Source organism: Oncorhynchus tshawytscha, linkage group LG29 (assembly GCF_018296145.1).
Source record: "Oncorhynchus tshawytscha isolate Ot180627B linkage group LG29, Otsh_v2.0, whole genome shotgun sequence".
Classification (NCBI taxonomy): domain Eukaryota; kingdom Metazoa; phylum Chordata; class Actinopteri; order Salmoniformes; family Salmonidae; genus Oncorhynchus; species Oncorhynchus tshawytscha.
Window position 1 is genome coordinate 6,622,965 of NC_056457.1, and position 27,412 is coordinate 6,650,376.

The 27,412-nt window shown below is 41.2% G+C and overlaps 1 protein-coding gene across 2 annotated transcripts in view; it reads left to right on the forward strand.

The window, feature by feature from the left end:
* The window catches only part of sugct (succinyl-CoA:glutarate-CoA transferase), a 179,258-nt gene that overhangs the window by 19,332 nt on the left and 132,514 nt on the right, over positions 1-27,412 (forward strand). For both annotated transcript variants that reach the window (XM_024393145.1, XM_024393146.2), the window contains exons 7-9: positions 56-147; positions 858-1,001; positions 17,374-17,469. In XM_024393145.1, coding sequence (XP_024248913.1) covers positions 56-147; positions 858-1,001; positions 17,374-17,469 — 332 coding nt within the window. The remainder of the gene's footprint in view (positions 1-55; positions 148-857; positions 1,002-17,373; positions 17,470-27,412) is intronic.

Below are 27,412 nucleotides of genomic sequence, written 5' to 3' on the forward strand. Positions count from 1 at the left end.
AACGTCCTGCTATGGGAAGGTTATAAAGTGTGTGTGTGTGTGTGTTGGTTCCAAGGCTATGGACAAACTGGGCCGCTGTCCCAGCGACCAGGGTATGACTCAATCGCCTCTGCTGTCTCTGGCATGATGCACATCACCGGCCCTGAGGTGAGTATGTTTCTCTCCCCGATATATACACAGTGTACAAAACATTAGGAATACCTTCCTAATATTGAGTTGCACCCCTTTTTCCCCCTAGACACAGCCTCAATTTGTTTGGGCATGGACTCTACAAGGTGTCGAAAGTGTTCCACAGGGATGCTGGCCCATGCTGACTCCAATGCTTCCCACAGTTGTATCAAGTTGGCTGGATGTCTTTTGGGTGGTGGAGCAATCTTGATACACGCGGTAAACTGTTGAGCATTAAAAACCCAGTAGCGTTGCCGCTCTTGTTGTTTTGCACATTCACCATCTGAATGGCACACATACACAATCCATGTATGAGTTGTTTCAAGGCTTCAACATGATTCTTTAACCTGTCTCCTCTTCATCTACACTGATTTTAAAGTGGATTTAACAAGTGACATCACTAATGCTGACCTGGTCAGTCTATGTCATTGAAAGAACAGGTGTTCTTAATGTTTTGTATGCTTGCTGTACATTGTTGTTTTCAACTTACATTTGACTTTTTACTTTGACATACGTGACTACATTGTTTATTTATAAAGTAATTATAACTCGGCGTGTCCTCACCTGGGATTTTAACTCACAACTCATCCATACGAAGATTTATACATTCACTACTCTAAGTTGCTTTGGATGGAAGTCTGCTTAATGGTTTCTCAATAAAAAAATGTTTTACTTGCTCTGGTGCGCAGGATGGGGACCCAGTTAGGCCGGGCGTCGCAATGACTGACCTGGCCACAGGACTCTACGCCCACGGAGCCATCATGGCCGCCCTGCTGCAGTGTCACAGGACAGGAAGGGGTGTTCACATTGACTGCAACCTGCTTTCCACCCAGGTAACTCACGTTTACCACCAGTCTGGTTGAATCCAGTCCCTTAATAATATAATACTCTTGAATGAAATGGCAAAATGAAGATTTCTGCCTAAATAGACATACACAAAAGTAATAACTTGTAATGCTGCATAGTTTTAGAAAGGTCTGGAACTCACCTTTCTGGTAAAAATAGTTATAAATTGCTGAGGTGCACTCACTTTTGAAGACTAGCTCAAGGACATAGTACAAATATGATAAAAATATGAAAAATCACATGATTTTTTCCCCCTATTCAGTCAGTGGGGCAATAGAGCTTGAAATGACTGAAATGTTTTCTAAATATAGTAACAATCTAATTATAAATGACTTACTGTAATATTTCACCTTTTGTATAACTATAAAATAAATATGATCATATTTAGGTGACAGTACAATATCGGCACTTTCATTTAACTTGACGACAGAGACTGTAATGCCAAACGTCTCCTGAGCGGCACTGAGACACCATTCAAATGTGTGCAGACTCGTTACAACTTAAGCGTTAAGCACAAAGTGATTTCATCCATCTGTGACCAAGAGACGGATGATGTGCAAGTATTTCTACCTGCTCATCATCATCTGCACATCTATCACTCCAGTGTTAATGCTAAATTGTAATTATTTCGCCGCTATGGCCTATTTATTGCCTTACCTCCCTTATCTTACTACATTTGCACACACTGTATAGTGTTATTGACTGTACATTTGTTTATTCTATGTATAACTCGGTGTTGTTTTTTGTCACACTGCTTCGCTTTATTTTGGCCAGGTCGCAGTTGTAAATTAGAACTTGTTCTCAACTAGCCGACCTGGTTATATATAGGTGAAATAAAAATAAGAGAAAGTTACAGAAGCCCTGAAGCCCAATGCAAAAAAAAAAAAAAAACATACTCTTGGAATTATCTTTTTTGAACAACTTAATTGTTCTTTTGTCTAATTCGATCTAATTTGTTGTACAGGTGTTTATTTAAAAAAAAAAAAATCTGTTTGAATTATGCTCTGCTCCACTTTCCCACTTACAAACTCTGCCATTCAAAGCAGCCCTGCTTTAGGCTATCAAAGAACTGTCAATGAATAATCATATCAGTGAATGGAATACGTTAATTAATGGCTGCAGCAATCATTACATGGTTTGACAAGCTGCATAACAAAATTATTATTGGACAAAACAACTATTAAGTCGTTCAAACAAGATGACTTAGAATATATAATATATAATATATAAAATATACTATTTTTAACTAAGTTGTTTGAACAAGATACTAAGTTATTCAAATGAGAATTCCAAGAGTGTATTTGTATTTATTTTTTGGCTTTTGATTTCAGGGCTTCTGTGAAAGGGATATTTGTTTCAATTCTACAAAATTATTTTGTGTGTTTTCTTTTTGAGAGCTATAAATCTGCCTGAGAACATCCCAGCAAAATGAAATTACTATTGTCTGCTACACTCTCCCATTTCATATGCACTATTGCAAGCACAGCTGTGAGTTTCGCAGGCATGATCCCTTAAAATAGCACATTTGAATCGTGACAACCAGCGCTTTTAAGGAACAACACAACAGTAGAGGTAGTATGCATGGAAATAATTAACTGTATTTACAGTGCCTTCAGAAAATATTCACACCCCTTGACATTTTCCACATTTTGTGTTACAGCCTGAATTTAAAATTGTTTAAATTTAAAAAAAATTCTGCATGGACTTACTCTGTGTGCAATAAGTGTTTTTAACATGATTTTTGAAATACTACCTCATCTCTGTACCTCACACATATACAATAATCTTTAATATTCACAGTTGAGCAGTGAATTTCAAACACCGATTGAACCGCAAAGACCAGGGAGGTTTTCCAATTCCTCGCAAATAAGGGAAGCTATTGGTACTACAAATATTGAGGCGTATTTCCTAACTCAGTTGCCGGAGAGGAAGGAAACCACTCAGGGATTTCACCATGAGGCCAATGGTGACTTTAAAACAGTTGCAGAGTGTAATGTCTGTGATAGGAGAAAACTGAGTATGGATCAACAACACTGTAGTTTCTCCACAATACTAACCTGATTGACAGAGTGAAAACAAGGAAGCCTGTACAGAATAAAATCAATTCTAAACATCCAACAAGGCACTAAAGCAATACTGCAATCAATTTGGCAAAGTAATTAAACTTAAATCTGTTTGAAAATCTATGTCAAGACCGGAAAAATGGTTGTTTAGCAATGATCAATAACCAATTGGGCGGCGCTTGAAGAATTTAAAAAAGAATAATGGGAAAATGTTGCACAATCCAGGTGTGGAAAGCTCTTAGACATACCCAAAGGTGATTCTAACATCTATTGACTCGGTGTTGAATACTTATCTCATTTTTATTTTTTCTTTGACAGATAGTACAGATAGTCTCTAAGGTGCAGCTAGGATTAGCTGTTCAGCAGTCTGATTGCCTGGTGGTAGAAGTTGTCTTGAAGCCTGTTGGTCCGAGACCCAATGCACCGATACAGTCCGTGGTTCGGGAAGACTGGAGTCCTTGTCGATCTTTTGGGCCTTCCTCGCCTGGTGTAGATGTACTGGAAGCCAGACAGCTCACCCCCAGTGATGTATTAGGCCGTCCGCACCACCCTCTGTAGAGCCTTCCAGTTGAGGGGGGTGCAGTTGCCGTACCAGGAAGTGATGCAGTCGGTCGAGATGATCTCGATTGTGCATCTGTAGAACTTCTTGAGGATCCGAGGGCCCATACTGAATTTCTTCAGCTTCTGTTGCACCTTCTTCACCACAGAGAAGCATTTATCTTGGCACCACTCTGCCAGGGCCCTTCCTGTTGGCTGTCCCGACATTGTCGGCGATCAGGCCGACTACCTTCATGTCTGCAAACTTAATGATGGTGTTTGAGTCGTGCATGGCCACGCAGTCGTGGGTGTGCAGGGAGCAGGGTTGAATATTTTCCCTGTATTTTACAAATGTTCCATCCGTAGAAGAAATCACTTTTCTCCCAGGTAACCCGGTATTTCTCCCCAAAACCAGAAGTGTCATTCAAAAGCATTATAATGCATATAAATAGGCCTATGTCTGAATTAGTTTCGAGCTTTGATCGAAAGTTCAAGCCTGATGCTACCTGAGCATGGTGAGCCATACATTAAATAAAACATTTTCACACTACATTAAAGATATTTAATTAGCTCATGCCCAAAAAAAGCCCAAATGATTGTGCCGTTATCCAATACATACAAGTGCCTTCGGAAAGTATTCAGACCTCTTGACTTTTTCCACATTTTGTTATGTTACAGCCTTATTATAAAATGGATTAAATAGTTATTTTTCCTCTTCAATCTACACACAATACCCCATAATGACATCGCCAAAACAGGTTTTTAGACATTTTTGTGAATGTATTGAAAACGGAATAATCACAGTTTACATAAGTATTCAAGCCCTTTACTCAGTACTTTGTTAAAGCACCTTTGACAGCAATTACAGCCTCTAGTCTTCTTGGGTATGACGCTACAAGCTTGGCACACCTGTATTTGGGGAGTTTCTCCCATTCTTCTCTACAGACATTCTCAAGCTCTGTCAGGTTGGATGGGGAGCGTCACTGCACAGCTAATTTTCAGGTCTCTCCAGAGATGTTCGATTGGGTTCAAGTCCGTGCTCTGGCTGTGCCACTCAAGGACATTCAGAGACTTGTCCCAAAGCCACTCTGTGTTATCTTCGCTGAGTGATTAGGGTCGTTGTCCTGTTGGAAGGTGAACCTTCACCCCAGTCTGTGGTCCTGAGTGCTATGGAGCAGATTTTCATCAGGGATCTCGCTGTACTTTGCTCCGTTCATCTTCCCTCAATCCTGACTAGTCTCCCAGTTCATACCGCTGTAAAACATCCCCATAGCATGATGCTGCCACCACCACACTTAACTGTAGGTATGGTGCCGAGTTTCCTCCAGGCGTGACGCTTGGCAGTCAGGTCAAAGTGTTCAATATTGGTTTCATCAGACAAGAGAATCTTGTTTCTCATGGTCCGTGTCCTTTTAGGTGTCTTTTGGCAATCTCCAAGCGGCTGTCATGTGCCTTTTTGCAGAGGAGTTGCTTCTCTGGCTACTCTGCCATAAAGGCCTGATTTGGTGGAGTGCTGCAGACGGTTGTCCTTCTGGAAGGTTCTCCCATCTCCTCAGAGGAACTCTGGAGTGCTGTCAGAGTGACCTGGTTCTTGGTCACCTCCTTGGTCACCTCCTTGACCAAGGCCCTTCTCCCCTGATTGCTCAGTTTGGCCGGGGGATGGAGACCACTGTGTTCTTGGGCACCTTCAATGTTGCAGAAAGTTTTGGTACCCTTCTCCAAATCTGTGCATTTACACAATCCTGTCTAGTTGATCTGCCGACAATTCCTTCGCCCTCATGGCTCTTTTGCTCTGACATGCACTGTCAACTGTGGGACCTTATATAGACAGGTGTGTGCCTTTCCAAATCACGTCCAATCAATTTCAATTTACCATAGGTGGACTCCAATCAAGTTGTAGAAACATCTCAAGGATGATCAATGGAAACAAAATGCGACTGAGCTCAATTTCAAGTCTCATATAAAAGGGTCTCAGTACTCATGTAAGTATTTGTTTTTTATTTGTAATAAATTTGCACTAATTTATTGACCTGTTTTTGCTTATTAAATTATGGGGTATCATTTGTAGAATGATGAATTAAAAAAAAAATCTATTTTAGAATAAGGCTGTAATGTAACAATGTGGGAAAAGTGTGTAGACAGCCGTGATTCTCTCGTGAGATAATGTGGTCAGCATTTGATCGTGATGTGTTCCAGGTCAGGAGAACAGAAAGTCTTAAGGGTTTTTACAATACTACAATCACACCATGAGTTGTTGATTATGAAACATACCCCTCCTTTGCTCTTGGTGGAATGAATCCATTCCCGCTAAGCATATAATTTGAGCCACAAGACCAAAGAAGAAAGCGATACTTGGGAACATACATAAATAATCTCTGAATGACTGTGCAAGCAAATCTTTTTTTGCTGTCTGACCATATGCTGTTTTATTTCATTGGATGTTTAAGAGATCAAATCAATTTGTCACATGCGTCGAATACAAAAAAAATATTTTAAATGAAAGTAACATAATTAAAGAGCAGCAGTAAAATATCAATAGCGAGGCTAGATACAAGGGGTACTAGTACAGAGTCAATGTGCGTGGGCATAGAAGCCTCTTGGACCTAGACTTGGCACTCTGGTACGGCTTGCCGTGCGGTAGCAGAGAGAACAGTCTATGACTAGGGTGAATCTTTGACAATTTTTAGGGCCTTCCTCTGACACCGCCTGGTATAGAGCCCCTGGATGTCAGGAAGCTTGGCCCCAGTGATGTACTGGGCTGTACACACTACTCTCTGTAGTAGAGGTCGAACGATTTATGATTTTTTTTAACGCCGATACCGATTTATTGGAGGACCCAAAAAAAGCCGATACCGATTAATCGGACAATTTATTTAAAAAAAAATAATTATAAAAAAATAGAATGTATTTGAATGAATGCTTACGAGCCTGCTGCTGCCTACCACCGCTCAGTCAGACTGCTCTATGGAATATCAAATTATAGAGTTAATTATAACATAATAACACACAGAAATACGAGCCTTAGGTCATTAATATGTTCAAATCCAGAAACTATCAAATAAAACGTTTATTCTTTCAGTGAAATACGGAACCTTTCCGTATTTTATCTAACGGGTGGCATCCATAAGTCTAAATATTTCTGTTACATTGCACAACCTTCAATGTTATGTCATAATTACGTATAATTCTGGCAAATTAGTTAGCAACGAGCCAGGCGGCCCAAACTGTTGCATATACCCTGACTCTGCGTACAATTAACGCAAGAGAAGTGACACAATTTCCCTAGTTTAATATTGCCCGCTAACATGAATTTATTTTAACTAAATATGCAGGTTTAAAAATATATACTTCTGCATATTGATTTTAAGAAAGGCATTGATGTTTATGGTTAGGTACATTTGTGCAACGATTTGCACACGCTTTTGTTCAATCATCCCCCGGTTGGCGAAGTTGGCTGTCTTTGTTAGGAAGAAATAGTCTTCACAGTTGGAAACGAGCCAGGTGGCCCAAACTGCTGCATATACCCTGACTCTGTTGCACAGAATGCAAGAGAAGTGACACAATTTCCCTTGTTAAATGAAATTCAAATCAAATCAAAGTCACGCGCGCCGAATACAATAGGTGTAAACCTTACTGTGAAATGCTTACTTACAGGCTCTAACCAATGGTGCAAAAAAAAGTATGTGTGTGTGTGTGTGTGTGTGTGTGTGTGTGTGTGTAGGTAAGTAAAGAAATAAAACAACAGTAAAAAAACATTTGAACAATGAGTATCAAGGCTATATACAGACACCTGTTAGTCAGGCTTATTGAGGTAGTATGTACATGTAGGTATCGTTAAAGTGACCATGCATATATTATGAACAGAGAGTAGCAGAAGCTTAAAAAGGGGTTGGCGGGTGGTGGGACACAATGCAGATAGCCCGGTTAGCCAATTTATGTAGTATGTACATGAATGTATAGTTAAAGTGACAATGCATATAAGATAAACAGAGAGTAGCAGCAGCGTAAAAGAGGGGTTGGGGGGGGGGGTCACACAATGCAAATAGTCCGGGTAACCATTTGGTTACCTCTTCAGGAGTCTTATGACTTGGGTGTAAAAACTGTTGAGTAGCCTTTTTGTCCTAGACTTGGCACTCCGGTACCGCTTGCCATGCGGTAGTAGAGAGAACAGTCTATGACTGGGGTGGCTGGGGTCTTTGACAATTTTTAGGGCCTTCCTCTGCCACCGCCTGGTGTAGAGGTCCTGGATGGCAGGCAACTTTGCTCCAGTGATGTACTGGGCCATCCCCCCTACCCTCTGAAGTGCCTTGCGGTCGGAGGCCGAGCAATTGCCGTACCAGGCAGTGATGCAACCGGTCAGGATGCTCTCGATGTTGCAGCTGTTGAACCTTTAAAGGATCTCAGGACCCATGCCAAATCATTTTAGTTTCCTGAGGGGGAAAGTCTTTGTCATGCCCTCTTCACGACTGTCTTGGTGTGTTTGGACCAATCTAGTTTGTTGTTGATGTGGACACCAAGGAATTTGAAGCTCTCAACCTGCTCCAATACAGCCCCGTCGATGAGAATGGGGACGTGCTCGGTGCTCCTTTTCCTGTTGACCACAATCATCTCCTTGGTCTTGGTTATGTTGAGGGATAGGTTGTTATTCTGGCGCCACCCGACCAGGTCTCTGACCTCCTCCCTATAGGCTGTCTCGACGTTGTCGGTGATCAGGCCTACCACTGTTGTGTCGTCAGCAAACTTAATGATGGTGTTGGAGTCGTGCCTGGCCATGCAGTCGTGGGTGAATAGGGAGTACAGGAGGGGACTGAGCAAGCACCCCTGGGGAGCTCCAGTGTTGAGGATCAGCGTGGCAGATGTGTTGCTGCCTACCCTCACCACCTGGGGGCGGCCCGTCAGGAAGTCCAGGATCCAGTTGCAGAGGGAGGTGTTTAGTCCCAGGATCCTTAGCTTGGTGATGAGCTTTGAGGGTACTATGGTGTTGAACACTGAGCTGTAGTCAATGAACAGCATTCTCACACAGGCGTTCCTTTTGTCCAGGCGGGAAAGGGCAGTGTGGAGTGCAATAAAGATTGCATCATCTGTGGATCTGTTTGGGCGGTATGCAAATTGGAGTGGGTCTAGGGTTTCTGGGATAATGGTGTTGATGTGAGCCATTACCACCCTTTTAAAGCACTTTATGGCTAAGGACGTGAGTGCTACAGGTCTGTAGTCATTTAGGCAGGTTGCCTTTGTGTTCTTGGGCACAGGGACTATGGTGGTCTGCTTGAAGCATGTTGGTATTACAGACTCAACCAGGGACATGTTGAAAATTTCAGTGAAGACACCCGCCAGTTGGTCAGCACATGCCCGGAGCACACGTCCTGGTAATCCGTCTGGCCCCACAGCCTTGTGTATGTTGACCTGTTTAAAGATCTTACTCACGTCGGCTACGGAGAGCGTGATCACACAGTCATCCGGAACAGCTGATGCTCTCATGCATGCCTCAGTGTTGCTTGTCTCGAAGCGAGCATAGAAGTGATTTAGCTCGTCTGGTAGGCTCGTGTTACTGGGCAGCTCGTGGCTGTGCTTCCCTTTGTAGTCTGTAATAGTTTGCAAGCCCTGCCACATCCGACTAGCGTCGGAGCCGGTGTAGTATGATTCTTAGCCCTGTATTGACGCTTTGCCTGTTTGATGGTTCGTCGCAGGGCATAGCAGGATTTCTTGTAAGCTTCCGGGTTAGAGTCCTGCTCCTTGAAAGCGGCAGGTCTACCCTTTATCTCAGTGCAGATGTTGCCTGTAATCCATGGCTTCTGGTTGAGGTATGTACGTACTGTCACTGTGGGGAAGACGTCATCGATGCACTTATTGATGATGCCAATGACTGATGTGGTGTACTCCTTAATGCCATTGGAAGAATCCCGGAACATATTCCAGTCTGTGCTAGCAAAATAGTCCTGGAGCTTAGCATCTGCTTCATCTGACCACTTTTTTTATTGACCGAGTCACAGGTGCTTCCTGCTTGTAAGCAGGAATCAGGAGGATAGAATTATGGTCAGATTTGCCAAATTAATGGCGAGGGAGAGCTTTGTATGCGTCTCTGTGTGTGGAGTAAAGGTGGTTTAGAATTATTTTCCCTCTGGTTGTACATTTAACATGCTGGTAGAAGTTAGGTAAAACTGATTTAATTTTCCCTGCATTCAAGTCCCTGGCCACTAGGAGCGCCGCCTCTGGATGAGCGTTTTCCTGTTTGCTTTTGGTCATATACAGCTCATTGAGTGCGGTCTTAGTGCCAGCATCAGTTTGTGGTGGTAAATAGATCGCTATGAAGAATATAGATGATAACTCTCTAGGTAGATAGTGTGGTCTACAGCTTATCATGAGATACTCTACCTCAGGCAAGCAAAACCTTGAGACTTCCTTAGATATCGTGCATCAGCTGTTTTATCCTGCCGATAGTGTATAACTCGCCAGCTGTATGTTATTCATGTCGTCGTTCAGCCACGACTGTGAAACATAAGATATTACCGTTTTTAATGTCCTGTTGCTAGGCTCTATGTGCTTGTATTTCGTCCACTTTATTATTCAGCGATTGTACGTTGGCCAATAGTACTGATGGCAAAGGCAGATTAGCTACTCATCGCCAGATCATCACAAGGCACCCCAATCTCCTTCCGCGATACCTTCATCTCTTTCTCCTGCGAATGACAGCGATGAGGGCCGTTCGGGTGTCTGTTGTAAATCCCTCTCATCGACTCATTAAAGGATAATTCTTCATCCAATTCAAGGTGAGTAATTGCTGTTCTGATGTCCAGAAGATATTTTCGGTCATAAGAGACCGTAGTAGCAACATAATGTACAAAATAAGTTAGAAACAATGTGAAAAAACAAACAAAATAGCACTGTTGGTTAAAAGCGCATAAAACGGCAGCCATCCCCTTCCCCTCTTCAGTCTGACCTAACACTTTCTATTTTCTGAACTGTGTCGGATGTCCTCAAAGGTGCTACACATAGCGATTTTGATGGTACCTACACTATTCAGTGCTTGTTTTCTCACAACCTGAAATTGAGCAAACTGCAGATTTTTAACAACCAGGAAATTAGCCATTTCCACTAGATAACACAGCCACAAAGTCAGAACGCTTTCTCAGTTTTACAACCGATGTTGCTCTGGTGGGAGAAATTAATAGGCAAATATTACAGCTTAATCACAACACTGGCGGATAAGTAATACTGTGAAACCCTGTCATTCCACTGTTAATGAAATAATGTTATGGACATTTTCTGTAATTACAATACAAAAAAAATAAAAATGTGTTGGTGCTTTTAACTTTTAGTTTGATAACTATTCAGTTAGGAAATGTGCTATGATGTATTTCTTGAAGAAACAAATATTTTGTAGTAAATAAATTCATAATATTTTGTGAATATTTTTATACAAAATACATGGTATGTTTCTCCCCACAGCCAGCAGCAACATTAAGCAACATTAAGCTGCTCTTAAGCAGCTACACAGTAAGATTTGGCCATGCACAACCTTTGTTCCACCGTATTGTTAGTGTCCACAATCTTTCTGGTCCTATAGTTTCTGAGCAAAACTTTGGTTTTGCTGTTTGGATGACTGTCCATTAGACCCAGTCGCCACAATGCCTGAGATCTGAAAACACTCAGCATACACTAGACCTGATTCAGTGACTATCAATAGAGATTCTGTCTCCTGTTGAGAGCGGAGACCAGACCATTCCGGCGCCAAGAACGTAATTCCATTTAAATCAATGGAGTGTGAAGAACGTCCGCGTTTACATGTCGGCCCGGCACTTGTGTCTCTCCTGACAGCATGTTGCCGTGATCTCTCAGACAGGATGAGTTCAAAGCTGGATCATGTTAGGCTCCTTGGCTGCGTATTCATCTGAGGGATGACACTGTTGCTTTAAGAGAATGGTTTATGTCGTGCTCTCGTTTCTCTCACATCGTAACATGGGACCCATGTGACAATTAAGCTCCACTCGGGTACATTGATAAGGCATGCAGAGTAATCGGTCTAAGAAGCAGGCCTTGTTTAAATAGAACTTGGTGCTTTTTAAAATTTCACAAGATGGATCGATTTAATGTAGGCTTAACTGACAGGCAATCAGTGAACTAATTATTCAACTGTCTTGACATTGCTGCAGGGTATCGGTAGATATTTGTTTTGTAGTAGTCTTTACACATTTTGATGGCTATGGTTGCTGTACCCTGGAGGCCCCACTGAAGTTAAGGATCCCCATCCTTCGAATGCGAGCGGTGTCACTTGCACTACTAGGCAAAGAGGACATTTGAGATTTACTGAAGCCTTTACAAATAAATGTCCTCCTGGAACAGTATGAGAGCACATCGTATCATCTTTGTGAAAAATATCTCTATTTTCCTCCCACCAACGCCTGAAACATTCCAGTGTAACCTTTTCTATTGTCTTATCGTGGCAGGTCGAGGGAAAAGTAAAGCTCAACAAATATTTGCGAGGCTGTTTTCTGCAGATTGCAGTTGGATTGAACCAAAATACACAAATTTAAGGGGTTCTTAGGGAACTAACCCTAATTCACCCCTTTCTCACAGCAGATCTGATGTCCTTGTTCTGTGCCATACATCACTTGGCCAGGGACTGTTAAGTCATACAATGCATTCAAAGTATTCACACCTCTTAACCTTTTCTACATTTTGTTGTGTTACAGACTGGAATGGATTAAAAACAGATTAAATTGATATTTTCTCATTGGCCTACATACAACACCCCATAATGTAAAATGATTACAAATGAATTAAAAATGAAACTCTGAAATGTCTTGAGTCAAGTATTCAACCCCTTTGTTATGGCAAGCCTAAATAAGTTCAGCTGTAAACATTTGCTTTTTAACAAGTCGCATAATAAGTTGCATGGACTCAATCTCTGTTCAATAATAATATTTAACATTATTTTAGATTGACTACTTCATCTCTGTACCGCACACATACGATTAACCTAAAGGTCCCTCAGTCAAGCAGTGAATTTCAAACACAGATTCAACCATAAAGACCAGGGAGGTTTTCCAATGTTCGCCAATGGGTAAAAATAAAAATACATTAAATATCCCTTTAAGCATGGTGAAGTTATTAATTACACTTTGGATTCGGTATCAATACACCCAGTCACTACAAAGGTACAGGCCACCTTCCTAACTCAGTTGCCAAAGAGGAAGGAAACCACTCATGGATTTTGCCATGAGACAGGTTAGAGTTGAATGGCTGTGATAAAATGGATGGATCAACATTGTAGTTACTCCACAATACTAACCTAAATAAATGACAGATTGAAAAGGAAGCCTGTACATAATAAAAAAATTCCAAAACATGCATCCTGTTTTGAAACAAGGCACTAAAGTAAAACTGAAAACAATGTGGCAAAGAAATTGACTTTGAGGCCTGAATACAAAGCGTTATGTTTGGGGAAAACACAACACTCTGAGTACCACTCTTAATATTTTCTAGCATGGTGGTGGCTGCATCATGTTATGGGTATTTTTTTAACCTTTATTTATGCTTGTCATTGGCAAGCCGAAGGGAGGTTTTTTTTGCGTGAAAAGAAATGGAATAGAGCTAAGCACAGGCAAAATCGTAGAGGAAAACCTTGTCTGCTTTCCAATAGACACTAGGAGACATTCACCTTTTCAGCAGGACAGTAACCTACAAAAAATGACAAATCTAGACTGGATTTGCTTAGCAAGACGACATTGAATGTTCCTGAGTGGCTTAGTTACAGTTTTGACATAAATTGGTTTGAAAATCTATGGCAATACTTTAAAATGGCTGTCTACAACAACTTGACAGAGCTTGAAGAATTATTTAAAATAATAATGTGCAAATATTGTACAATCCCGATGTGTACAGCTCTTAGAGACTTACCCAGAAAGACTCACAGCTGTAATCACTGCCAAATGTGATTCTAACATGTATTGACTCATGGGTGTGATTTACTTATGCAAATGAGATATTTCTGTATTTCATTTTCAATAGATTTGCAAAAAAATATATAAAAACATTCTTTCACTTTGTCATTATGGGGTATTGTGTGTCGATGGGGGAGAAAAAGTATACATTTAATCCATTTGAATTCAGGCTGTAACAACAATATGGAATAAGTGAAGGGGTGTGAATACTTTCTGAAGGCCCTGTACATCTCTACATCAATGGTAGGTTTTCCACGTAATACACTTCTGAGGTACAAGATAAGGAGGTACATATACATCAAATGCAGGTATCAGATTAAGTTCATATATGTGCGCTAGGGAGTGCAGCTTTCACGCAATCAGATGTCATAGAATCATAAATTGTCTATCTACCCACAGTATAAAAACTGCAGTATGCCTCATCTGCATAACAGGTGATTAAAATGGATGGTTTTGTTTTATAAATAGCTTTCAGCTTTTATAAATAAATAAAAATGGGCTATTATTTAAAAATATTTAGTTTTGAACTATTACATTTCAACAGTGTACATTTCAATTTTCAAAGCTGCATTTAGATTTAAACAATTTGTTCCTGCTGAATTTTTTTGGGGATTTTGACTCTGATTGTTGATTCCCGCAATTTGGATTTAGTTCAATAGGGGCTTTGATTATTTCCAGGAATCTATGTTAGAGAGTTGACTTGTATTGCCCATTCTCGCTTGTGAGCCTTCATATTGTATCAGACCATGTTGCAGAAATAACCGTTCAGACTCTGTGTCCTTGGATGATACAAATTCCCACAAAGGATGTGGTTTTGGGAGGTAGCTCCAATAATACAATTGTTTGTATCCCTATGTTTTGGGTCAGGGAATTCTTCCTTGGAAGTTTTTATCCACCCTTCATGCATTTCTAAATGTATGGTGTTGTGTGTGGATTGTGGTCGATGCATAAAGTCACATCTGAGGCTTTTAGGTCATGGTTGCTGTGGTCGACCCCTGGGCTGCCAGAGATAAATATATTACCCATCCCCTCCATGTCCAATTGTGCATTCCTACTGATGTCTTGTGGCCACAGTAATCTAACCTCTGAGCAATTTGATGGTGGCTGGACACAAACGAGCATAAAGGGATGGCCAATCCAGATGACCTTTTATTCCCAATCCTTTGGCTAAAAGGGTTGCGAGATGCATAATTATCAAACATATTTTTAAAACCTTTATTTTAAAATCATTTTTTGCAACATTTCCACCTGCATGTAGCGCCAACTTTCAATTACATACCAGCAGTAGCAAAGGATTGGAAATCCACGAGAGGACGTTTTAGAACGCAGCGTGATACTGCAAATTACCTTTTCTTTTCCCGTGACTAGTCGGTCCAACTGTTGTTTTGTGTACAACTTTGTATATTATGATAGGTTCCCATTCTTGATAGCAAAAATGTTAGCAATACAATTTTGGATCATTATATGAAGGTTAGAAGCAGTACTAAAACATTTCAGGTTGTTCTAAGCAGTGTCTTAAAAAAATAAAATGACATTTATTAAGTTATGGCTAAAATATTACTTATTACTCCTTTTAATATATATGCATTACATAACTTTTGCATTTATATATAGTGTATTTCCAAATTGAAATGAGACACTTCTGCAATTGGCTATCAGAGTTCGGTGTATATTAACCAACGGGTTAAATTTGCCATATAACATCTTTTAATTATGTGATTTTCTGGTTGTTAACTGATTTTGTGGTTGAGAAGAAGACGTTTTCCTAAAAATACAAACAAATATTATGCAACCATTGTTCAACCTGAACATGACGTCATTGCAACCAGTTTACCACTGTTTGTCACAATATCAAGTGGTTCTTTAAAAATCAGAAACAAATCCTTTTGAAATAACATCTGTTAATACTCTGAGGTTAATGTAAGGATGAGCCTTTTACAATCGTGGTTTGGAATAAAGACACACACATTAAATGTGTAACCATGATTGCAGGATTGGCTTTTTGAGTACAAACAGTTCTCATGATATGGAGATGTCAGTGCCAAGGCCATGCAGCCTACAATCTGCTCACAATAGGGATATTTAATTCTAAGAAACATTTGAACACACATCTGAGCATATTCTTAAGGTTACAGAATCAAGACTTTATTTGATATTGTTCTCCAACCATGTTTTGATTTCTATGGATGGATGCATCAAATAATCCAACTCTATGATTTAAGTAGGAACATGTCATGCAGGATGCTGAACTATGTGGATGCAATGTGAGCAGAGGGACAGTTGGCTCTGGAAGAGCTCTTGTGCGATCTCCCTGACAGGCCTAAGTGGCTGGGAGAGTGACTGCTGTTCTGGGACCACATTTCTGTTTCAGCCAGTGAGGGTGAACTCTTTATGGCTTACACTTTGTGGGACAATTACAGGACTTGAACCACACCAGCGGATAGTGGAATCGGACCAAAATTGGAACCAGTGGAGGACTAAGACTGACCTATCAGAATGGAGCGCAGACACAAGCTCAGCTTTTTAAAGGCTTGTTTCTATTTGTCCTCATTGCCTTGACTTCAGTAATTGACTCCCTTGTAGACCATTTTTTAAATTTGGTATCGTCATCATGGCCGCCTTGTGGTTTCTGTCAGGGAAATTCATACCCTTCCAATCTAAATTAGGATAGCTCCTGGCAGGCAAGTAGCTCAAATAAATACGAGTTAGAATGAATAGCTTAGAGAAGTCGAAAATTAACAGAGCTGAAGTCATGGCTGTCTGAAAAGCGTACAGTAATTTATTCTTCTGCCAAAAAGCAACAGTGTGGAGCAAATTATAGGCATTGGAATTGCTACTTGGTTCTTGTCCTGTGGAGTAGTCTTTAGGTACTTGGCATGAATGACCACCCCCCATCCGAACGAAGTCCCGACACAAGACACAGTATAAAGAATGACTTGAGACATTCTTAAATAGAGGTTGGGATTGAATTGTAATGCAATGTTATTCATATGGCATCCACTATTGTCATAATCAATCTTGCTATTATTACCAATTTACACAGATGTTTACACACTTCCAGGTGTGATTGTTTAACTTTGTTGAGAGTCCGTTAAAGAACAAACTATAGAAGTCAAGAAGTTGACCAGTGTTATTTAAACACGAAGAGAGACAGTATGTTCCAAAATTGTGCAAACAGTGGACAATTACCTGAATGTAGAAGCTGTTGGAGATGGATAGGCCCGACTCATGGCTGTGTGCCAGGCCAGGCTTGCTGTGGAAGTTGGAATGGGGCTTAGAGGAAGAATGCAGATGCTGTGTGGAGACCCTCCATCCCATTTCTGATATTAAATCATCACTACAGGGCTTTGATCTTGGCAAACTCGCCGAATGTTCCTTTAAACATTTGCGTCAACAGCTTCTAAAAGCATCAGTGTTTACATAGCTAAATATTGTCTCAGCTGCAGAGCCTCTCAAATGAGGTTTCATCTGGGCATTGTCAACTCACCCCGGGAGTCTGCCATTGACACAACAGGAGATACTGAAATGCTACTCTTAGTGCTTAAAACCTTCAAAATGTCTAATATATATCAGCTGACAATAGACAGTTGCTATTTAGTGAATGATAAATCAAAAAGGAAAAGTAGAGGTGAAGCATGTTGCAAGACGTGGTAGAGCTGTTGCTTGTCTTCACAACAAAGTGCTGTGAAGGTTTGAGTTAACTGGACTCACTAAGCAGCGGGGTATAATGAGCTTGCTGACAGGTCATAGATTTCTAGCTCGGCTCTCACTGTGCCCTTCTCTTGCTCTCTCTCTCTCTCTCTCGCTCTCTCTCTCAGGTGGCTTGTCTCACACACATTGCTGCAAATTACCTCAATGCTGGGAAGGAAGCCAGGAGATGGGGAACAGCCCATGAGAGCATCGTTCCATATCAGGTGCAGTGCAACTAGCGTGCTTTCCACTTAACCAGGTTTCCTTCATTTATACCCTTCAGTCTGATACAGTAGCGTTACCTGTGTCTTTGAGACCGGTGGCTTGATCGGTTGCAAAGGTTTCCAATATGCATAGAAAATGGATATGCATGGCCTCGTGACAAAATGGTAAAATGTCAACACAACTGGATACACCCGTCATTTTTGACAGGTTATAATTGATACGGCAGCGCTACAGTACCAAGCAAAAGAGTGTTGAAACGATTGCTAACTAACTGTAAACAATTTTAGCTAGCTAGCTAAGCATCTTAGCTAATTGTGAGGCTAAATAATTCACTTATTTAGCATTAATTAGCCACTGCAAATATCAGTGCTAGCGCGACGGTGTCTCCTAAACGTACATTTTTTAACGTTCTATGAGGTCTCCACTTTCCAAGCACATTAGATACTGGAGGACCGGTCTTGGTCTCAGGCCAAAATGTTAACAATTAATATTCAGAGGTAAAATCAGGTGTGCAGAATCATTTTTTCACATTTCTACAATTTCAATTATTTGATACCTACCGTAGAAGAACGTTTTAATTGCATAATTGTTGAATTTGATAACCCCTCAGTAAAAATTGCTCAGTAGTTTGGCTGGGAGAAAGTGCTTATGAGGAGATTTGAAGAATGAGCATGAAGAATGATTTACAGTAGATTCTGTTATTTGAAGTAGATCATGTGGTTAGGAACCCAACTGAAGTTTATGATGTGTCATGCCACTAAACCAGACTGCCCCCAAGCTGGTTTCAACTGTCACTCTCATTACTTTTCAGTAAAGCAGAGGGCCCTTCTCAATCCACATTTTTGTTATTGTGCACTGCAATAATATCCGTTTTGGATTTGTTTGAAAGCAATGTTAACTGTGGCAATGTGGCTCAGGTAGTTCAACAACATCACACTTTGAACATTGTACTAACTTATGTTTCTCCTTCCACTTAAGCCGATTCATTCTTCACCACTTAGTGCATTCATTAATCTGTTCCTGTTTGGACCCTGTTCATGCGACCATCATTCATACCAAATTAAATGTATTGGTCACATACACGTGTTTAGCAGATGTTATTGCCTGTGTAGCGAAATGCTTGTGTTTCTACCTCCAACAATGCAGTAATATCTAACAATTTAACAACAATACACACAAGTCTAAAGTAAAGGAATGGAATTAAGAATATATACAGTTGAAGTCAGAAGTTTACATACACTGAAGTTGGAGTCATTAAAATTAGTTTTTCAACCACTCCAAAAATTTCTTGGTAACAGACTATAGCTTTGGCAAGTCGGTTAGGACATCTACTTTGTGCATGACACAAGTAATTTTTCCAACAATTGTTTACAGACAGATTATTTCACTTATAATTCACTGTATCACAATTCCAGTGGGTCAAAAGTTTACATACACTAAGTTGACTGTGCCTTGGAAAATTCCAGAAAATGATGTCATGGCTTTAGAAGCTTCTGATAGGTTAATTGACATTATGTAAGTCAATTGGAGGTGTACCTGTGTATGTATTTCAAGGCCTACCTTCAAACTCAGTGCCTCTTTGCTTGACATCATGGGAAAATCAAAAGAAATCAGCCAAGACCTCAGACATTTTCTTTTAGACCTCCACAAGTCTGGTTCATCCTTGGGAGTAATGTCCAAACTCCTGAAGGTACCCCGTTCATCTGTACAAATAATAGTATGCAAGCATAAACACCACGGGACCACGCAGCTGTCATACCGCTCAGGAAGGAGACGCGTTCTGTCTCCTAGAGATGAACGTCCTTTGGTGCAAAAATTGCAAATCAATCCCAGAACAACAGCAAAGGACCTTGTGAAGATGCTGGAGGAAACGGGTACAAAAGTATCTATATCCACAGTAAAATGAGTCTTATATCAACATAACCTGAAAGGTCGCTCAGCAAGGAAGAAGCATCTGCTCCAAAACTGCCATACAAAGCCAGACTACGGTTTGCAACTGCACATTGCGACAAAGATCGTAATTTTTTGAGAAATGTCCTCTGGTCTGATGAAACAAAAATAGAACTGTTTCGCCATAATGACCATCATTATGTTTGGAGGAAAACGGGGGATGCTTGCAAGCCGAAGAACACCATCACAACCGTGAAGCACGGGGGTGGCAGCATCATGTTGTGGGGGTGCTTTGCTGCAGGAAGGACTGGTGCACTTCACAAAATAGATGGCATCATGAGGATGGAAAATTACGTGGATATATTGAAGCAACATCTCAAGACATCAGTCAGGAAGTTAAATGGTTAAATTGGTCACAAATGGTTCTTCCAAATGGACAATGACCCCAAGCATACTTCCAAAGTTGTTTCAAAATGGCTTAAGCACAACAAAGTCAAGGTATTGGAGTTGCCATCACAAAGCCCTGACCTCAATCCTATAGAAAATGTGTGGGCAGAACTGAAAAAGAGTGTGAGAGCAAGGAGGCCTACAAACCTGACTCAGTTACACCAGCTCTGTCAGGAGGAATGGGCCAGAACTTATTGTGGGAAGCTACCCGAAACATTTGACCCAAGTTAAACAATTTAAAGGCAATGCCAAATACTAATTGAGGTATGTAAACTTCTGACAACTTGGGAATGTGATGAAAGAAATAAAAGCTGAAATAAATCATTCTCTCTACTATTATTCTGACATTTCACATTCTTAAAATAAAGTGGTGATCCTAACTGACCTAAAACAAGGATTTTTTTTACTAGGATTAAATGTCAGGAATTGTGAAAATCTGAATTTAAATGTATGTAAATCTCTGACTTCAACTGTAAATATTTGTTTGAGCATTGTCATAGACTAAGATACAGTATATACATATGATATGTGTAATGCAAAATATGTAAACATTATTAAAGTGGCTAGTGTTCCATTATTTAAGTGGCCAGTGATTTCAATCCATGTATATAGGGCAGCAGCCCCGAATGTGCTAGTGATGGCTATTTAACAGTTTGATGGCCTTGAGATAGAAGCTGTGTTTCAGTCTCTCGGTCCCAGCTTTGATGCACCTGTACTGACCTGGCCTTCTGGATGATAGCTGAGTGAACAGGCAGTGGCTCGGGTGGTTGTTGCCCATGATGATCTTTTTGGCCTTCTTGTGACTTCAGATGCTGTAGGTGACCTGGAGGGCAGGTAGTTTCCCCATGTGATGCGTTGGGAAGACCACACCACCCTCTGGAGAGCCCTGCGGTTGCGGGCGGTGCAGTTGCCGTACCAGGCGGTAATACAACCCGACAGGATGCTCTCAATTGTGCATCTGTAGAAGTGTGAGGGTTTTAGGTGACAAGCAAAATTCTTCAGCCTCCTGAGGTTGAAGAGGCGCTGTTGCGCCTTCTTCACCACTCTGTCTGTGTGGGTGGACCATTTCAGTTTGGCAGTGATGTGTACGCCAAGGAACTTGAATCTTTCCACCTTCTCCACTGTGGTCCTGTCTATGTACACTACTCCAAAAAATAAAGGGGACACTTAAACGGAGGACCTGAGCCCTAGGACCATGCCCCAGGACTACCTGACATGATGACTCCTTGCTGTCCCCAGTCCACCTGACCGTGCTGCTGCTTCAGTATCAACTGTTCTGCCTTATTATTATACGACCATGCTGGTCATTTATGAACATTTGAACATCTTGGCCATGTTCTGTTATAATCTCCACCCGGCACAGCCAGAAGAGGACTGGCCACCCCACATAGCCTGGCTCCTCTCTAGGTTTCTTCCTAGGTTTTGGCCTTTCTAGGGAGTTTTTCCTAGCCACCGTGCTTCTACACCTGCATTGCTTGCTGTTTGGGGTTTTAGGCTGGGTTTCTGTACAGCACTTTGAGATATCAGCTGATGTACGAAGGGCTATATAAATACATTTTATTTTATTTTATTTTATTTGATTAAACAACACAATGTAACTCCAAGTCAATCACACTTCTGTGAAATCAAACTGTCCACTTAGGAAGCAACACTGATTGACAATACATTTCCCATGCTGTTGTGCAAATGGAACAACAGGTGGAAATTATAGGCAATTAGCAAGACACCCCCAATAAAGGAGTGGTTCTACAGGTGGGGACCACAGACCAGTTCTCAGTTCCTGCTTCCTGGCTGATGTTTTGGTCACTTTTGAATGCTGGCGGTGCTTTCACTCTAGTGGTACCATGAGACGGAGTCTACAACCCACACAAGTGGCTCAGGTAGTGCAGCTCATCCAGGATGGCACATCAATGCGAGCTGTGGCAAGAAGGTTTGCTGTGTCTGTCAGCGTAGTGTCCAGAGCATGGAGGCGCTACCAGGAGACAGGCCAGTACATCAGGAGACGTGGAGGAGGCCGTAGAAGGGCAACAACCCAGCAGCAGGACCGCTACCTCCGCCTTTGTGCAAGGAGGAGCAGGTGGAGCACTGCCAGAGCCCTGCAAAATGACCTCCAGCAGGCCACAAATGTGCATGTGTCTGCTCAAACGGTCAGAAACAGACTCCATGAGGGTGGTATGTGGTCCCGACGTCCACAGGTGGGGGTTGTGCTTACAGCCCAACACCGTGCAGGACGTTTTTCATTTGCCAGAGAACACCAAGATTGGCAAATTCGCCACTGGCGCCCTGTGCTCTTCACAGATGAAAGCAGGTTCACACTGAGCACGTGACAGACGTGACAGTCTGGAGACGCCGTGGAGAACGTTCTGCTGCCTGCAACATCCTCCAGCATGACCGGTTTGGCGGTGGGTCAGTCATGGTGTGGGGTGGCATTTCTTTGGGGGGCCGCACAGCCCTCCATGTGCTCGCCAGACGTAGCCTGACTGCCATTAGGTACCGAGATGAGATCCTCAGACCCCTTGTGAGACCATATGCTGGTGCGGTTGGCCCTGGGTTCCTCCTAATGCAAGACAATGCTAGACCTCATGTGGCTGGAGTGTGTCAGCAGTTCCTGCAAGAGGAAGGCATTGATGCTATGGACTGGCCCACCCGTTCCCTAGACCTGAATCCAATTGAGCACATCTGGGATCATGTCTCGCTCCATCCACCAACGCCACATTGCACCACAGACTATCCAGGAGTTGGCTGATGCTTTAGTCCAGGTCTGGGAGGAGATCCCTCAGGAGACCATCCGCCACCTCATCAGGAGCATTCCCAGGTGTTGTAGGGAGGTCATACAGGCACGCGGAGGCCACACACACTACTGAGCCTCATTTTGACTTGTTTTAAGGACATTACATCAAAGGTGGATCAGCCTGTAGTGTGGTTTTCCACTATAATTTTGAGTGTGACCTCCAGCTGGTCTGCGCATGCTCTGAGGACACTGCTAGGGATGTCGTATGGGCTGGCAGCCTTACGAGGGTTCACATGCTTAAATGACTTGCTCACGTCGGCCACGGAGAAGAAGGCCGCGTTGGTGGCAATGTGTGTTAAGCTTGTCCGGAAGCAAGACGTCAGTGTCCACGACGTGGCTGGTTTTCCCTTTATAGTCCGTGATTGGCCCTACCATATACGTCTCGTGTCTGAGCCGTTGAATTGTGACTCCACTTTGTCTCTATACTGTTTGATTGCCTTACGGAGGGAATAACTACATTTGTTTGTATTCTGACATATTCCCAGTCACCTTGCCATGGTTAAATGCGGTGGTTCGCGATTTCAGTTTTATTCGAATGCTGCCATCGATCCACGTTTTCTGTTTAGGGTAGGCTTTAATAATCACAGAGGTTACAAGATCTCCTATTCACTTCCAGATAAACTCAGTCACCATATCAGTGTATTCGTCAATGTTATTCTCGTAGGCTACCCGGAACATATCCCAGTCCGTGTGATCAAAACAATCTTGAAGTGTGGATTCCAATTGGTCAGGTATAATTTATCTACAGTGAGCTCCAAAAGTATTGGGACAGTGACAAATATGTTGTTGTTTTTGCTCTGTTGTTTTTGATCCATTCAGACCAGGCTTACTGCTTGAACTTTCATACCTACATTAAATTGAGACATGTATACCTCTAATAATGGCACTTTATTTTTGGGTTTGTTTTCTTTCAAATACTGAAATAGCAAGCTCATATGGGAGTAATTGTATTTACCTCCCCAGGTTGTTCTTAACAGTGCATTTTGTCTTATTTATACAATCCAATATTTGTCACATCTATTGTGCTAAACATTCCATGCACTTACTTAAACGTTAATATGAAGTTGCAAACTTTTGGCATTGCAGGCTCAGCAGTAGTTTTAAAGTCTGTTGGCAGCATGTGCTGGTTTGCTAACCCACTGAATGCAAAGTTACGTGCCAAGCAGTGATGAATTGGGTCCTATTTTACAGTCTTTGGTATGACTTGGCCAGGGATCAAACTCCCAACCTTCTGATCTCATGACAGACACTAACCACAAGGCCACTGAGTTGGTACTGATAAAGGCCCACTCATTAATTTAAGAAACAACAAAATGGCAGACTTGGCACTTGATTTGTATTAGTACACTATTAGGTCTACCTCCTACTATTACTTGTTTTGATGTTTGATTCTCATACAAAACTAGACCTGAAAGAAGAAGCTTCACCACCCTATTTTGATATTGGCCTTATTTATTTTCTATTCATATTTCACCTTTATTTTAGCAGGGGAATGCTCATTGAGACCAAAGTCGCGCCTAGTCTATTTGTCTCACTAAATCAAGATGCGTTATTTGTTTTGTTGCACTAGAAAACAGCCCCACCACCTCTTGAGTCCATTTGAAATGCATTTGAATGGGTTCAAGGGGGAGCTTGGCCTTGGTTCAGGTTGCTTGCAGGGGAAGCTTGAGTGAGCTCTCATACTGCTCTTTTTATTAAGCAAAGACACTGGGAGGAACGGCGCACTCCATTTTGATCTCAATAAAGATTTTTTTTTTACACTGCACCTCATAGAGATTTATGCAGAGGAGGTAGATGCTAGAGGTAGATGCGTCATGTAAAAAACATTTGAACTTTGAGGATAGATTTCAATCACAAAATATTAGTGTGAATTACTTTTGTCCTTGCATTATTTTTGTGGGAAAAAATGGCTATTTTGCTTGAGGTGTAGATTGTCCCCTGATTTCCTGTACTTAGCCGTTACTGTACCTACAATTTGGATTACATTTAGAATGGGGGCAATAAATAGGTGTTTTGTTCCTCATCCAAATCAATGTTGTCATTTTTATTATACATTGAGCTGAGCGGCGTATTTATATTATTCTGTCCCATCTGCTTTTTGAGCAATCTGGGTTACACTGTGTGTTGTTTAAGTGGTAGAGTGTCCCTGTCAAAAGTTTGGACACACCTACTCATTCAAGGGGTTTTCTTTATTTTTACTATTTTCTACATTGTGGAATAATAGTGAAGACATAAAAAATGTGAAATAAGACATTTGGAATCATGTAGTAACCAAAAAATTATATTTTATATTTGAGATTCTTCAAAGTAGCCACCCTTTGCCTTGATGACAGCTTTGCACACTTAGCATTCTGTCAACCAGCGTCACCTGGAATGCTTATCCAACAGTCTTGAAGGAGTTCCCACATATGGTGAGCACTTGTTGGCTGCCTTTCCTTCACTCTGCGGTCCAACTTATCCCAAACCATCTCAATTGGGTTGAGGTCAGGTGATTGTTGAGGTCAGGTGATTGTGGAGGCCAGGTCACCTGATGCAGCACTCTCCTTCAAATAGCCAATACGCAGCCTGGAGGTGTGTTGGGTCATTGTCCTGTTGAAAAACAAATGATAGTCCCACTAAGAGCAAACCAGATGGGATGGCGTATTGCTGTGGTAGCTGTGCTGGTTAAGTATGCCTTGAATTCTAAAGAAATCACAGACATTGTCACCAGCAAAGCACCCCCACACCATCACACCTCCTCCATGCTTCACAGTGGGAACCACACATGTAGGGGTCATCTGTTCACCTTACTCTGTGTCTCACAAAGACACAGCGGTTTGAATCAAAAATCTCACATTTGGAATCATCAGACAAAAGGACAGATTTCCACTGGTCTAATGTCAACTGCTCGTGCTTCTTTACCCAAGCAAGTCTCTTCTTCTTATTGGTGTTCGTTAGTAGTGGGTTCTTTGCAGCAATTCAACCATCAAGGCCTGATTTCATGCAGCCTCCTCTGAACAGTTGATGTTGAGATGTATCTGTTACTTAAACTCTGAAGCATTTTTTTGAGCTTCAATTTCTGAGGCTGGTAACTCAAATTAACGTATCCTCTGCAGCAGAGGTAACTCTGGATCTTCCTTTCCTGTGGCGGTACTCATGAGAGCCAGTTTCATCATAGCGCTTGATGGTTTTTGCGACTGCACTTGAAGAAACGTTCAAAGTTCTTGAAATGTTTCCGGATTGACTGACCTTCATGTCTTAAAGGAATGATGGATTGTCATTTCTCTTTGCTTATTTGAGCTGTTCTTGCTAAAATATGGACTTGCTATTTTACCAAATAGGTCTATCTTCTGTATATCACCCCAACCTGTCACAATACAACTGATTGTCTCAAACGCATTAAGAAGGAATGAAATTTCACAAATTAACTTTTAACAAGGCACACCTGTTAATTGACATGCATTCCAGGTGACTACCTCATGAAGCTGCTTGAGAGAATGCCAAGAGAATGCCAAAAGTTTGCAAAGCTGTCATCAAGGCAAAGGGTGGCTTCTTTGAAGAATCTCAAATATATTTTGATTTGTTTAAATAACTTTTTGGTTACTCCATGATTACATATGTGTTATTTCATAGTTTTGATGTCTTCACTATTATTCTACAATGTAGAAAATAGTAAAAAAGAAAAGAAAACCCAATAATTTGACTGGTATTGCATAATGTTTTTATAATGACTGATATGTTGGAGATGCGTCAATGGATTCATATAAATGTCATCCAGCCTGGCCAGTTCAGCTTTAATTTCTGTTTCTTTTGGTTTCCTTTTTGCTGTTGTGATTACTCTTGGGGAGATTAACTGCAGATAGATGGGCGGAGAATTGGTCCAAACCTTGCCACTTGTCTGGTAAATTTTTCTGGATTTTGAGCCTTTAGTGGTAATACATGTATTCCGGCACTATAGGTCAGGTCTTGCCCAAACACAGCAAATAATCAGTGTCTCTTTTTGAAACATATCTCATGTGTTTGACTGTGTCCATATATGAGAGCAAAGCAATATTGTCAAGTACTGTAGGAAGGAATGATATTTTATCCATGTAGACATTTTTTTTTAATGCATTTTCAGACTAAACTGATTAATAAACCCACATAGGCATGCAAAATGTGCTAAAATGACATAATTGCAGTGCGTTTTATGTAGTTGTGGTCAGGTGCGGTCTTTCCCCTGATGTCTTAATCTTGTCATGAAAAATACATCTTTATCTGCTTGTAACAGACCATTTGGTTGTAATATGCTTATATGAGGTCTCCTCAACTAGAACACCCATTTACAAACCGAAAAGGACGTTGTGCCAAATTAAGTCAGCCGTATATTGTATTATGGCACAAGAGGGATCATGCGGTTTGTTTTAATTCTGGTATTGGAGTTTGATTAAGGATCCTGGGCCCACAAAATAAGGCATATCTGTGGACGGAAAGATTTTTGGTTTATCAGAAAAGGAATCATGTGGGTTTTCCCATCTGACATTTACAGGTAATTCGATAGCTGTGTTTTACTCGCCGCAAGTAGGCCTACTGTGGGAATGGCCATAATTTATATTTTTCCTATAACCGTTAGGTCTCTGTATTGGGATAGAATAATAAAAGAGAGAAAATATATATCAATGTGGTGTGTTAGTGTGTGGGAATATGCATGACTGTTGTTATTCTGTATGTTTAAATGAGTAAACGTTATGGATTTGTTTCCGTGTACGTATTTTCAAATGCTTCTGTGCATGTCTTACATGCATATATTGCCAGTTTGAGAATTGATTTGAACTATATTATTTTCTCTGAATGTC